The following is a 13,980-nucleotide window of genomic DNA, read 5'->3' as shown; positions in this document are numbered from 1 at the left end:
CAATTAAAGAACAAGGTCATCAAGATACTCGACTTTGCAGCGGAAGACTCCACTAGCACAACCGGAGAGGAGGCCCCTCGCTAGAGAGGAAGCTCGATGCGGCGGAGAGGCGGCCCAACGCGGAGGAGAGGAGGCGATTGTGAAAAAAACCTAGTTCTCCTCGAGCAGACTTTTGTGATGTGCAAACAAACCATAAAATAAAAATAAAATAAAATAAGTGGTGTAAAACATTCAAATTAAATTCATCTTCGATCATCAATCATTCTTATACTCGCACGGAAAGAGCTAAGAAGCTGCTAGTAACTTTTCATGCATCACGTCATTCCCATTATTTTAACGAAATAATTGGGTGTGTATTTGAAATAAGAGCCCTGCTTTACTAACTATTAAGCTACTATTGCACATATAAAAAGGATCTAATTGAATCGGATGATTTTTAAAATCCAAGGATCTAATAAGTCTGATGCTACTACCACAGCAATCTTTTTATAGACCATAGCGGTAGCGTCCTCCATCTTTTAAATGCGGGAGTGGATGCATATGAAAGCATCACTGTTCTCGAAAACGAGTGTGGAAATAGCAAAAGAGCCCCATCTGTTTTCAACTTTTCAATCTTCTGGCTACTTTTCTAAATAAAACAGTGGTACAAACGATCTCTTAACTTTGACCCAATAAAAAGAGGAATTCTAAATGTTTTCATGCAGTTCAAGACTAAATTGAACATGTACCAAAAGTTCAAGGATCACATTGAATAAATTAAAAGTTTATGGACGACATTGTGCAATGAACTAAAGGTCGGAGATCACGTTAAAAAATTTAAAATATAGAGACCATTTATGTTATTTTTTTTATTTCCAAATCGAGAATTCTTACTCCCGACTAGTTCCCTTTCTTACCGCGATTGTCCCGCTCGATTTCGGCTCCTTACCCAAATTAACAAAAGCAATGGGCAAACAGGACTGTTCCGTTCTTTGTTTTCCCGTGCTCATCCGAAGCACCAGTAAAATAGTCTTTGCTTTTCCAAAGCGTAGAGAGGGAAAGAGACATGCAAGCTTTCGATCGTGCAGCTTCTCCAATATGTCCGGTCAAGGTCGTGTTCTGGGGCCTAATCATGCCGTGGCTAAAAGTCCTGCGGGCCAATGTCTCGAAGATAGATGTAATCATGTACAAACAATGTCAAACCTAGAGTTACAGTAAAGTGAGGATCGCAGTTGGAGTGAGCCCATTTGTCTCCAAGGCCAACAATGACATTTTCTTCCCTTCCCACATTGGGCCCACATTTGTGAAAAATGTGGGAAAAAAAAAATGTCCCATAATTCAAGAAAGACTTCCATAAATAACACTTACGGAGAGATAAATGTAATTTTGCCTCTGCAAATGATGTTTTGGGGGAAGATTACGCCACTAGAATTCTTTTCATCGGGAATCTCTGACGTAGTGGCGTGCCACTTAAGATGGCAAGCAAAAACCTAGAATACATTACAATTTCGAGGAATGGTTTTGGATTAAATTGATGAAATTAAAAAAATTCAAAACTAAATTGATATTCGTCTAATATGTTGAAGGTGAATTGAGTAACTATGTTGTTCATGCTTTAATGATAAAATAGGTACGTTTACTCACTCCTGAAAATACGACACTAGAATGGCAAAGATATTCTCTAATAACTCAAATATTAATTTCGTTTTGTGTAGGTCAAAGACTATCACATCACTCAATTCCTGCATCCCCATTTGAAAGTAAGCCATCCTTTAATACTTCAAGTCTATGTTCATATTAGGAACGGAGTTTCGTTTGGCAGCTCGTGGCATTTTTTTTTTTTTTTTTTGGTCAAAGAAAGAAGAAGAAGAAGAAGAAGCCCAAAATCATGAGAATCATCGATACAATGCCTCGTCCTTCGCTTTTCGTGCGAGAAGAGATCAAGTTTTGCTATTTCTTCAATAATTGATAGTTCAATCTTGAACTTGATCGAGGCTTCTATCTCCATCCAAAGTAACTAGTTAGCTTGGTTGATTGGTACTACCTTCTATCATTGTGGTAAATCAAAATAATGGAGCATTTGCATTATGAAACTGATGAGAGAGATGATAAAAATAAAAGCAATTTGATTCGTAAGTCTGACAAAAAACAAAAACAATAAATTAAAAAGAGAAAGAGGAGGAGGATATTTCGGTCATTTAACGAAAAAAATGAGTGTCTTAGTCAAATGAAGATAGAAATAAAGATAAATGTTTTTGGGCGACTCCTTTGTCTTTGTCTTTTTTTTTTCTTCTTTTTTTTTTTTGGCCTTTTTAACGTTTTTATTCAACTTTGTGGGCCATGTAACGTGCGTCAATTTTAGTATCTCAATCTTAATATAAACAAAAAGAAATGGTAAATAGGGCATTGTATCATTGTGCGTGGGACGTTCCCTTTAATTAGCGTGTCCACTCGCCGCACGCACTTACCCTCTCTCTCCTCCCCTCCCCTCTTCCTCTCCCTTTCTCTCTACCTCTCTTTGAACTCATCTTTAAGATTTCCACTTGTTTTCGTTCAGATTCAATTGTTGGCCATTTAGGGATCTTTGAGGGGAGTTCATGACTTCCTTTTCTTTGCCTAAATTGTCTTTTCTTTTCTCTCCCATTCTGTTTTGGTTTTTATGTGTAATTAAATTTCTACGGCTAATTTTGAGTGAACTTGGAGACCAGTTCGATCATTTATCAAGTCGAAAGCTACCGAGAAAGATATTTGTAACGAGGCTCCATAATCTTTTCAGATGAACGATCTCCCTCCCAATAGGAATTTAGGTTTTGATTCAGGAGGTCTTACTATCCCGAACTAGATCTAGATATGCATCTTGGAGTTCCTTATAGGTATTTGATTTGTGTTCTTTCAACATATTGATGTTGGTGTTACGGCTCAACGATGGTGATGAGGACGTTAAAGCACAAACACGCACCTGCAAGTCATTACAAATGGCATGGGAGAAATTGGTGCATATGTTTATCACTGAAAATAGTTGATTGGCCACAAAACGTTTACGGTCATAGATCGATTCTTAAGGGATGAGAATGTTCTTTTAACTGCAGAGTATGCTTTGTTATTTACTTTATGGCATTTGCTTTGTTATGCAATTATTTGGGATTTGTTAGGCTTGTAAACTTTCTATGTACCTTTTGATGTTTTATTATGCTTAATGAATGGAATATTTCTTTCGACTAAATAAATAAAGCATTGTATCATTCAATGTTGCCTAAGAATTGACCAAAAGAGAAAAAAAAATAAAACAAATTCATGGCTCATATTGTGATTACAAAATTCTCGAGAAAATACATTTCAAACGCATTCTTAAAGATGTTGCTAATCACTATGCTCACGGATACATTTATTTGCTAATTAGACTCTACATTTACGTACATAACAAGCTAACCACCTAAGTATGGCCACTAGGATTGATGTGGATCGACAAAAAGGCTCTTCATTTGGTGAGTTGTTTTACAAATAGAGGGTATCTTGGAATGTCATTTCCCAAACTAGGGTAATTCCGATCTTCATTACCAAACTAAGGTATTGATTGCACAAGACAAAGCCATCTTCTAATCATCTCTTTCTCCTCCTTCCTATGCCACTAAGTAAACAAATGACGATCATCGCGCAAGTGGAGTAGGCTGTGCAGACCCATTTGAAATTGAAATCACGTGTTAGGGCGAAAAGAAAATGGTGTATGATTCTATTGAAGGAGAAGATAATTTCGATCATTAATGGGTGGTTATTCCTAATTGCTTTTACAGGAAAACTGTTCGGTCGAGTAGACTTTTATGATGTGCAAACAAAACGTAAAAAAAAAAAAAAAGTGGTGTAAAACATTCAAATTAAATTCACCTTCGATCAACAATCATTCTCATACTAGCACGGAAAGAGCTAAGAAGCTGCCAGGAGCTATCTTTCATGCATTACGTCATTCCCATTATTTTAATGAAATAATTGGGTGTGTATTTGGAATACTGTATTAAAATAAGAGCCGTGCTTTACGAACTACTAAGCTACTGTTGCACATATAAAAAGGATCTAATTGAAACACATGACTTTTAAAAAACCGTAGTGATAGCATCCCCCATCTTTTAAATGCGGGAGTGGATGAATTTGAAAGCATCACGTTCTCGAAAACAAGTGTGGAAATAGCAAAAGAGCCCCCATTGTTTTCAACTTTTCAATCTTCTAGCTATTTTTTTTTAGATAGGACAGTGACACAAATAGTCCATGAACCTTGACCCAATGGGAAGATGAATTCTAAATATTTTCATACAATCCATGGATTAAATTGAACATGTATCAAAAATTCAAAATCACGTTGAATAAATTAAAAATTCAAGAACGACGTTGCACATTGAACTAAAATTCGGGGACCATGTTGAAAAATTTAAAATTTAGAGACCATTTATACCAATTTTTTTATTTCCAAATCGAGTCCCTTTCGTACCGCGATTGTTCCGTTCGATTTCGGCTCCTTACCCCGAATTAAGAAAAGCAATAGGGGAACACGACTGTTCCGTTCTTTGTTTTCCCCGTGCTCATCCGAAGCACCAGTAAAATAGCCTTCGCTTTTCCAAAGCGACCATCCATTATCCCCCTGACTATAAAGCGCAGAGAGAGAGAGAGAGACAGAGAAAGAGACCACTACCAATTCTTGCTTTAACATTCACATGTTCGATTTAGGAGCCACTCTTGGGCTCAAAAAGCAGCAACACGACCCCCGCTCATCGTGCACCATACATCGTCCCAAAAGAAACAGGACATAAAAAGGAAAATCCAGAAAGAACAAAACAAAATAATCAAAACATAATTAATAAAAAACAAAGACAAAACCACTAACCCAAATATTTATACGCGCGATTCAAAGAAAGGCTAGCTGCTAAGTCCTTCTTCCCCCACTATCCCAAACATTGGACGGACCCATTGATCAAAGTCCCACTATCTGCTTTCGAGCACGTGTTAGGTTATTTCCAATCTCAAAAAATTTTAGTCACTTTACACGAGCAAAATTACTCGAGAAGTAGCTAAAAACATATGCTCAGATCCTTTCTATCACTTTCGATGTTCTTCCTCTTTTTCTTTTTTTTTTTTTAACCTACTGGGAGTAGATGGATGGTCAAAAGGAGGCTCTCTTGAGCGACGTGAGGGTCACCGACGCCCCCAACGCCGACGTCCCGACCTCGATGTCGAACGAGTCGTACCGGAGGAACAGCTCCACCACGAGCAGCCTCGACACCAGGACCACGAAGTCCTTCCCCGCGCACTGCTTGTTCCCCAGGGTCGGGTTCTCGGTCTCGGGCCCGTTGGACCACAGCACGTGCCGGAGCAGTCTCTCCCCTTCCTCCCCCACGAACCGGTCCGCCACGAACTCCTCCGCCCGCTCGAATATCCGCGGGTCCCTGGTGGCGAACGGCTGGTACCCGAATATCATCTCCCCCTCCTTCACCTTGTACGCCGCGTCGTGGCTCTCGATGACCAGGTCCCGCTTCGCCTTCCCGTACTGCAGCGGCACCGGCGGCTCGATCCGGAGGGCCTCGTAGACGACCGACTTCATCAGCGGCATCTGCTCCATCGCCGCCATCGTTACCTTCCCTCCGGCGTCCCGGACAGCCGATCGGATCTCCCTGGCCAGCTCGGCGTGGAGCTTCCCCCCGGCCCGCCCGATCCACTTGATCATGTTGGGGAAGAAGATCTTCATCCCTCCGAAGGAATTGAAGCAGGTGGCGAAGAGGAGGTTGTGGCAAGCCTCCTCGCGCGAGATCCCCATCCGCTCGGCCTCGTCGAGGACGGAGCCGGAGGAGGAGTTGAAGAAGTCGTAGAGCCGCTTGTAGTCCTCCTTGACGAGGAACGGCGGGAGGCGGAAGGTGTGGATGACGAGGTCCTCGACGAGCTTCGGGAGGCCGAGGGTGAGGAGCGGGCCGATCTGGAACACGACCCACTTGCCGACCAGCTTCGGCCCGTCGAGCCCGAGCTTGGTGTCCGCCGGATTGACCCCGTAGAGCGAGCGGGCCAGGAAGTTGAAAGCGGCCTGGTCGTTGGCATCGCCGAAGCCCGCCTTGCCCTTGGCGGCGAGGTCGGCCTCGAGGTTCTCGAAGAGCTGGGTGAAACTGGAGTGGAACTCGGGGATGACGTGGTCGCGGCGGGACTTGAGGAGGAAGAACATGAGCTTCTTCAGCTTGGCGTGGGCGGGCTCGGAGGGATCGAGGTAGGAGAGGACGCGGTAGCCGCCGGTGAGCTCGGTGGAGGGCATGAAGGTGCCGGTGAAGAGGTCGCGCTTCTCGACCTTGGTGATGTCGAAGAGGACGGGGAAGCTCTTGCCGTCGAGGAGGACGACGACGCGCGGGTTCTGGGAGATGAACGGGCCGGGCGGGAGGTTGGCCCGGTACACCGTGGAGCCGTACTTCTGGATGCGGGACTTGAAGAACTCGTCCCGCCCCTGGTTGTAGAAGTAGTCCTGGCGGTCCTTGAAGGGCCCCACCAGCGGCAGCCCGTAGTCGCCCGGGATCTTCCGGAGGGGGAGCTTGGGCTTGGGGTCAGGCCCCGGCCCCGGCCCGAGCGGGGAGGCCACAACCGCCGGGGGCGCAGCCGGCTTGTCCGACACGGAGGCGGCGATGCGGCGGCGGCGGGCGGGGAGGCGCAGCGCGGGAGGTCCGCGGCGGGACGCACTGTGGTTATGCTTTGTGGGTCGGAGCTGCGAGGTACAGAAAGTTAAGGAGGTCGACGCCATTAATGCTCTGCTTTGACACTCACACACGCTCTCTTTCTCTCTCTCTTACTTTCTGCGTCAGGCTATTGTGGAAGAAAGAGAGAGAAAGTTGGAATAAAAGAAGAAAACGAAGGTTGAAGAAGGCGTCGACGACGGAGAGATGGCTGTTGGGTGGGACGGGAGAGAAGGTGGCAGAGGGAGCGCCCATTTATAGCGGGGGGCAACGCCACTGACGGTGGCGTGGCGTGGCCCACCCTTCGGCTCGTGGAAAAGCTCCGACTTTTTTATTTTATTTTTAAATGTGCATATGCAACACATAAATTTCAGCTCGACCATAATCGTGAAAGGTGTGCATAATCGAACCGGGTCAGTCTCTTTTTGGTTTTATTTATAAAAAAAAAAACAGGAAAAATCATTACCAGTGAAGACTGAAAAAGGCTACGAGAAAATGAATTTTCAAATGATTTCTTTTGTGGGCTACAATTCAGATTCACGACCTCTCTTTTAGTTGCTTCCTCGGCAACCTTTTGATGACCATGTGCGCTGCGTCTGCTCTGAATATTATAACATTTGACGGAGACCCTTCGCCGGTCGGACAGTCTCGTCGAGGAAATTTGAGTGCAATTACTTCCGAATTGTATTCTTTTTTCCGTGTTTGGCTGATGGAGATTGATGTGTTATGTCTTACCGTCCCCAATATTATGTTAGGCTCTTTAAATTGGAAAATGACTCTTGATAAGGGAAAGAAATTCAATATGAGTCGCTCTCGATATGAAATCTGTCTAATTGCGGGCAAGGAAGATTGTTTGAACATTGGAAACCTTGAGAGATTTATCAAATATCTCGATCGGGATAGAAAGTGCCCCGGCTTATGATACTAATGTTCTCGTGAGGTCAATTTAGAATTATGGAGACTTTAAAATTCATGATTGCGCCACTTACCTCATGTGGGGTTAAAGAACTTATCAAATTAGAGCAATCAAATCCCAATTAGCTAACGGATATATTTTGTTTTAATTGTTTTTTGAGGATGGACAAGTGGACGAGGATTATTAGATAATCAAGCCATAAGTAAAATAGCTCGACACATTGTCCCTCGAGGCTGCCCTACCTACGTTGAAGTCAGAGAACATTTTAGAATTTGGTCGAGCAAGAAGACTCTCTCGTGGGGATACTCTCTGATTTTGGGAGTCTTTTCAAGAAACGTCCAAATCCGCCTAAAAAACGAGCTTGTCTTGTACCCTACTAACCATCTTGTAATCGTACTTTTCTACTCCAATGACCGACGAAATTTCTTATTGACTTCCCGCATCGAAATCCACTTCCAAATTGTGCGCCTCTGTTCACATGTGCTCTCACAAATTTTCAAATCCCAAAGTTTTATTTATTGAAGTACCTTAAAATCTTAAAATTTGAGCAGCAATTATTGAGATGAAACGTCAGATTTTTTAAAATAATTTTTTTTAAGAAATGTTAGATGAAATGAATAATTGACATTAGAAGAAAGCACACCCAAGAAGTGAAAGAGCGGAAAATATTAAATTACTAAAGAATGGGCTCGTGCTATTTCCATCCCTAATTAGCTCCGACACCCCCTATCACATTAGATTGATCACATTATCTCTTGTGGGTCTCATTCTTGATATGAGATTAATTCTTATCTTTTTTTTTTCTTCCTTCTTTTTCAATTTTACTAAAAGAAAAACTCACCCATGTCCCTTCACAATAACTTTTTTTTTTCAATTCTCGATATGAAATTCATCTAATTGCTGGCGAGGAAGATTGTTTGAATATTAAAAACCTTGAGAGATTTATCAAATATCTCGATCGCGATAGAGACCGTCCCGGCTCATAATATTGATGTTCTCATGAGGTCAATTAGACTTATGTAGGCTTTAAAATCCAAGATCGCGCCACTTACCTTAGGTAGGGTTAAAGAACTTATCAAATTAGGGCAATCAAATCCCTCTGGTAACTCTATCCCATTTAGCTAACGGATATATTTTGTTTTAATTGTTTTTTTTTATGATGGAGGTGCTGACACGGATAGTAACATATACGTGCTTGTAATTATGCTTTTCAAATTACTTGTGCAACGGACAAGTGTACAAGGATTATTAGATAATCAAGTCATAAGAGCTAACTGGTTGGTTAAACACCCCCAGCCCTTTTGGGATTTTGTTGCGATTTTCAGAACGCTAATTCATGTAATTCTATTTCTCGTTGAATGAAAGGAGTACCGCCGTATGGATAAAAAAAAAAAGTCATAAGTAAAGTAGCTTAACACATTGTCCCTCGAGGCTGCTCTACCTACGTTGAAGTCAGAGAACATTTTAGAATTTGGTCGAGCAAGAAGACTTTCTTGTAGGATACTCTCTGATTTTGGGAGTTCTTTTCAAGAAACGTCCAAATTCGCCGAAAAAACGTGTTTGTCTTGTACCCTCCTAACTATCTTGTAATCGTACTTTTCTACTCCAACGACCAACGAATTTTCTTATTGATTTCCCGCGTCAAAATCCACTTTCAAATTGTGCGCCTATGCTATCAAAGAAGTTCACATTGATATGTTCTATCCTAAATCGAATCGAAACAATCACATAGAAAAATTTTAAAAAAAAATGACACAAAAGTTTACCCAAATTCACCTAAAAAACAGGGCTACGTCCCGCAAAGGAATTCCTATATAATATTTAGGTTTTCCACACAAGACTCATTATAATAATCTCTCATATGAGCACAATATATAGGACTTAAAATAGACCCAAAGCCCAAATATATCCGAATCCCTTTGATCCCACAACAAATGGGTCAACTTAAAATATAAGCCTAAAACTCGATGTTGTTTTGAGGGCGCCGCCTCCGAGCCCCTGCTCGCTCACCTACGAGTGGGGCAGCCGTCCGCTCACCGGTGAGCAGAACCCCCGCCCTGCTGTTCGGGCAATGGGACCCCCGTCATTCCGTGCGCAGAGATTATATGTCGTCGATCCATATTTCGATATCCCTAAGCTCACGTGGACGTATCCGGTGTGAGAAACAAGGGTCCCCGAAGTATTTGTCAACTCTAACACACATGTGCTCTCACAAATTTTCAAATCCCAAAGTTTTATTTATTGAAATACCTTAAAATTGAGCAACAATTATTGAGAAATGCTAATTACCGGACTTCCACAATGAAAATCTATCACTTTCGAAAATACAGATTCTAACTGCAGACTGTTAGATGAAATGAATAATTGACATTAGAAGAAAGCACACCCAAGAAGTGAAAGAGCGGAAAATATTAAATTACTAAAGAATGGGCTTGCGCTATTTCCATCCCTAATTAGCTCCGACACCCCCTATCACATTAGATTGATCACATTATCTCTTGTGGGTCTCATTCTTGATATGAGATTAATTCTTATCTTTTTTTTTCTTCCTTCTTTTTCAATTTGTAGAAAAACTCGTCCATGTCCCTTCACAGTAACTTTTTTTTTTCTCAAATTCTCGATATGAAATTCATCTAATTGCAGGCGAGGAAGATTGTTTGAATATTAAAAACCTTGAGAGATTTGTCAAATATCTCGATCTCGATAGAGGGTGTCCCGGCTCACAATACCGACATTCTCGTGAGGTCAATTAGACTTATGGAGGCTTTAAAATCTAAGATCGCACCACTTACCTCGAGTGGGGTTAGAGAACTTATTAAATTAGGGCAATCAAATTCCTCTGGCAACTTATCCCATTTAGCTAATGGACATATTTTGTTTTAATTCTTTTTTATGACGGAGGTGCTGACACGGATAGCAACATATACGTGCCTGTAATTATGCTTTTCAAATTACTTGTGCAACGGACTAGTGTACAAGGATTATTACATAATCAAGCCACAAGTAGAGAAGCTTAACACATTATCCCTCGAGGCTGCTCTACCTACGTTGAAGTCAAAGAACATTTTATAATTTGGTCGAGCAAGGAGACTTTTTCTTGTAGGATACTCTCTGATTTTGGGAGTCTTTTCAAGAAACGTCCAAATCCGCCTAAAAAACGAGTTTGTCTTGTACCCTCCTAACTATCTTGTAATCGTACTTTTCTACTCCAATGACCAACGAATTTTCTTATTGACTTCCCGCGTCAAAATCCACTTCCAAATTGTGCGCCTTTGTTATCGAAGAAGTTCACATTGGTATGTTATAACCTAAATCGAATCAGAACAATCATGCAGAAAAATAGAAAAAAAAATAACACACAAGTTTATCCAGATTCACTCTAGAAATAGGGTTACATTCCGTAAATGAATTCTACTATGATATTTAGGTTTTCCACACAACACTTATTATAATGATCTCTCATACAAGTACAATATATAAGACTTAAAATGGACTCAAAGCCCAAGCATATTCGAATCACTTTGATCCCATAATAAACGGGCCAACTTAAAACATAAGCCTAAAACTCGATATTGTTTCGGGGGCACTACCCCCGCTCGCTCACTTGCGAGCGGGGCAGCCCTCCACTCACCGGTGAGTGGAACCCCCTCCCTACTGTCCGGAAAGTGGGACTCCCGTCATTCCATGCACAGGGATTATATGTCGTCGGTTCATACTTCGGTATCCCTAAGCTCACATAAGCTTGCCCGGTATGAGAAACAAGGGTTCCTAAAGTATTCGCCAACTCCAACACACATGTGTTTTCACAAATTTTCAAATCCTAAAGTTTTATTTATTGAAGTACCTTAAAATTGAGCAACAATTATTGAGAAATGCTAATTACCGGACTTCCACGGTGAAGATCTATCACTTTCGAAAATACCGATTCTAACTACAAAATGTTAGATGAAATGAATAATTGACATTAGAAGAAAGCACACACAAGAAGAGAAAGAATGGAAAATATTAAATTACTAAAGAATGGGCTCGCGCTATTTTCACCCCTAATTGGTCGTGACACCTCTTATCACATTAGATTGATCACATTATCTCTCGTGGGTCTCATTCTAAATATGAGATTAATTCTTATCTTTTTTTCTTCCTTCTTTTTCAATTTTACTAAAAGAAAAACTTACCCATGTCCCTTCACAATAACTTTTTTTTTTTCACTCGAGCCACTTCTTCCGCACATATTATATTTCGGCATTTCCTTCCTGTTTGTCTTCTTCCGAACTTGTTCTCCATTATTTTATTACAAGCAAGCACCGATCATATACTAGAGTAAAGAAATGTTAGTTTTATTTGCAAATTGCTTACTTCATTTCCTTAGATTATTCTCATGACCGCGAATTTTTCGACTTTGATATTTGAATCGAATTTATGAGAATCTACTAAAAAAATGAAATATTATAGTTGATGTATGCATTGTACACGATGTACTCATAGACTATTGTCTTAATTGTGCTTAAGTAATTTGTTCAATAATAGTTTCCTAGTACAAAAAATAAAGAAATATACAACTTATTAATAGAATAATTAGCTTTTTCGTCAAAAAAATACAATAATTAGTTAGCTATCTACCAAAAAAAAATATTTTTTTTGGAAAAGAGGTACAGCACTTTCATTCCAAATGGAGAAAGAAAAGGCAAAAAAAAAAAAAAAAGGCAGGCGTTAGTTTTGAATCGACAGTAGGCGCCACATTTAACCTTAATAAATGTTGTTTTGAGAGTAGCATAAGTAGTTTTGTCTCTAGTAAAACTAAAACAAATGAAAAAAAAAAAAGATGGTAAGAAATAATCTTATATTAAAAGTGTTGCCCGCAAGGGATAATGTAGTCAATTTAATCTAAAAGTGGGTGTCGGGAGCCAAATAGGGGGTGGAAATAGCGCGAGCCAAAGAATGAGATAGTGTACGAGGATTTTAAATTATTTCTTGAATTTAATTTCGATTTATCGTAAACAGAATGATAGGAAATTGTAGAATACTTAACATTTATTTTGTATTCAATTTTAGAAAGTAAGGGATTTATTGATTAATTTGTCGATTTTCTTGATTGTGGCATATTCAATACTCACAAGTTAAAAGGGATTTTTTTTTGCGTAATTTCGAGGTTGAAGTGGGCATAGGTAATAGGGGGTATGCTACCAACTAGCTGGTTAACAAGTATTGTATAAAGCACATGCCAACAACATTGGAGCCGAAACTCCAATAACTCACTTCAGGTGGAGTCGTTTCTATACGAGCCTACCCGGTAATAGACATCCAAAGATAACGTTAAGTCTACCTTTCCCACTACCACCCCCTCAAGTTGAGAGAATAAATTTTTCTCCCCTTCATCTTATGAAATACCCTCGAAACTTTACGTCAAGGACTTGCTTAGGTCCAATCTTACGTTTAAAAGGATAGCCGCTATATTTTTCTTGGCACGACAGTTGCCAATACCCTCCTCAATTTTTTACAATCGGGAGGGCTACTGCAAATGCAGAGCAGCTCTGCCTAACTCCGCCCATAACGAGTCCTAAGCATCCTCTCACTATCTTCATTGTCAGGGAAGCAGTTTTAGGACATAATTAGGTCCAAGACTAATATATATACAAGAGAGTTTTCAAAAATAATTTCTGCTGTGATTGCTTATCAGAAAAGTGAGACAACACATATGCACGAAAAAGACATATAGATATTATATACATTACATACATACATCCAAAAATCAAACAATAATAGTGTAGACAACAATGGGGTAGACAATATCAAAATAGAAAACAAAAGTTTAGGCACATCTTCAAGAAACTATTGATGCCAACAAAGGGAAATCTTGTAAGGACGGTGTGCACAGGATTTTGAACTTTGAATTGGGACCCCGCATGTATGGTCTAGTCTCGATGATTGTTTTGCTCTGCTGCTGTGACAAATTATGTGCAAAGACCAAATGCACAATCAATCAAGTTCATTGGCTTGAGGACGGAAGATGACATGTATATAAATCTCCAAGGCACGTCAAAAGGAGAGGTCTCGACTAACTACAAAAAATTACAAGGAGAGATCTCGACTAAGTACGAAAGGTCCGCTTAATTGTGGCCCTTCTTCGAGGTACAAAGTGATGGTTATGCGTGCAAGTGCAATCTATGGTCAACTCATCTTGTCCGAACATACAAGAACCCGAGGGAGGGACGAATAGTTATAATAAAATGATTGATGTTAACTGCCGAGACTGCGGTAGTTTTTCTTACACGATTTAAATCTACAACTCATCGTCACTTCGGAGCATCAATTTTCAGTGTGCACTTTCTAGTATTTCCTATACAGAATGACGTGACACACGGAATCTTACAAATTTGGATCGATGATTAAAAT

The 13,980-nt window shown here is 40.5% G+C and overlaps 1 protein-coding gene across 2 annotated transcripts; it reads right to left on the bottom strand.

Annotated features, from left to right (window-relative positions):
- Positions 1-4,830: 4,830 nt before the first annotated feature.
- On the bottom strand, positions 4,831-6,899 carry LOC115751636 (allene oxide synthase 1, chloroplastic). Of its 2 annotated transcripts, none has more exons than XM_048274927.1 (2): positions 5,094-6,899; positions 4,831-5,055 (listed from the first exon to the last, which is right to left on the bottom strand). In XM_048274927.1, exon 1 carries the CDS (start codon positions 6,737-6,739, stop codon positions 5,129-5,131), a length of 1,611 nt encoding a protein of 536 aa, XP_048130884.1. In that variant the 5' UTR covers positions 6,740-6,899; the 3' UTR covers positions 4,831-5,055; positions 5,094-5,128. The 2 variants fall into 2 exon arrangements, with proteins under 2 accessions (XP_048130884.1, XP_048130883.1); XM_048274926.1 differs by having other exon boundaries at positions 4,831-5,061; positions 5,100-6,899.
- Between the last annotated feature and the right edge of the window lie 7,081 nt (positions 6,900-13,980).

The sequence above is a fragment of the Rhodamnia argentea genome, chromosome 2, assembly GCF_020921035.1.
Source record: "Rhodamnia argentea isolate NSW1041297 chromosome 2, ASM2092103v1, whole genome shotgun sequence".
NCBI lineage: Eukaryota > Viridiplantae > Streptophyta > Magnoliopsida > Myrtales > Myrtaceae > Rhodamnia > Rhodamnia argentea.
This window is presented reverse-complemented; position numbering and strand designations above follow the sequence as displayed.

Excerpts from the sequence above, each read along its gene's own strand:
- LOC115751636 (XM_048274927.1), bottom strand. The coding sequence starts at position 6,739 with ATGGCGTCGACCTCCTTAACTTTCTGTACCTCGCAGCTCCGACCCACA.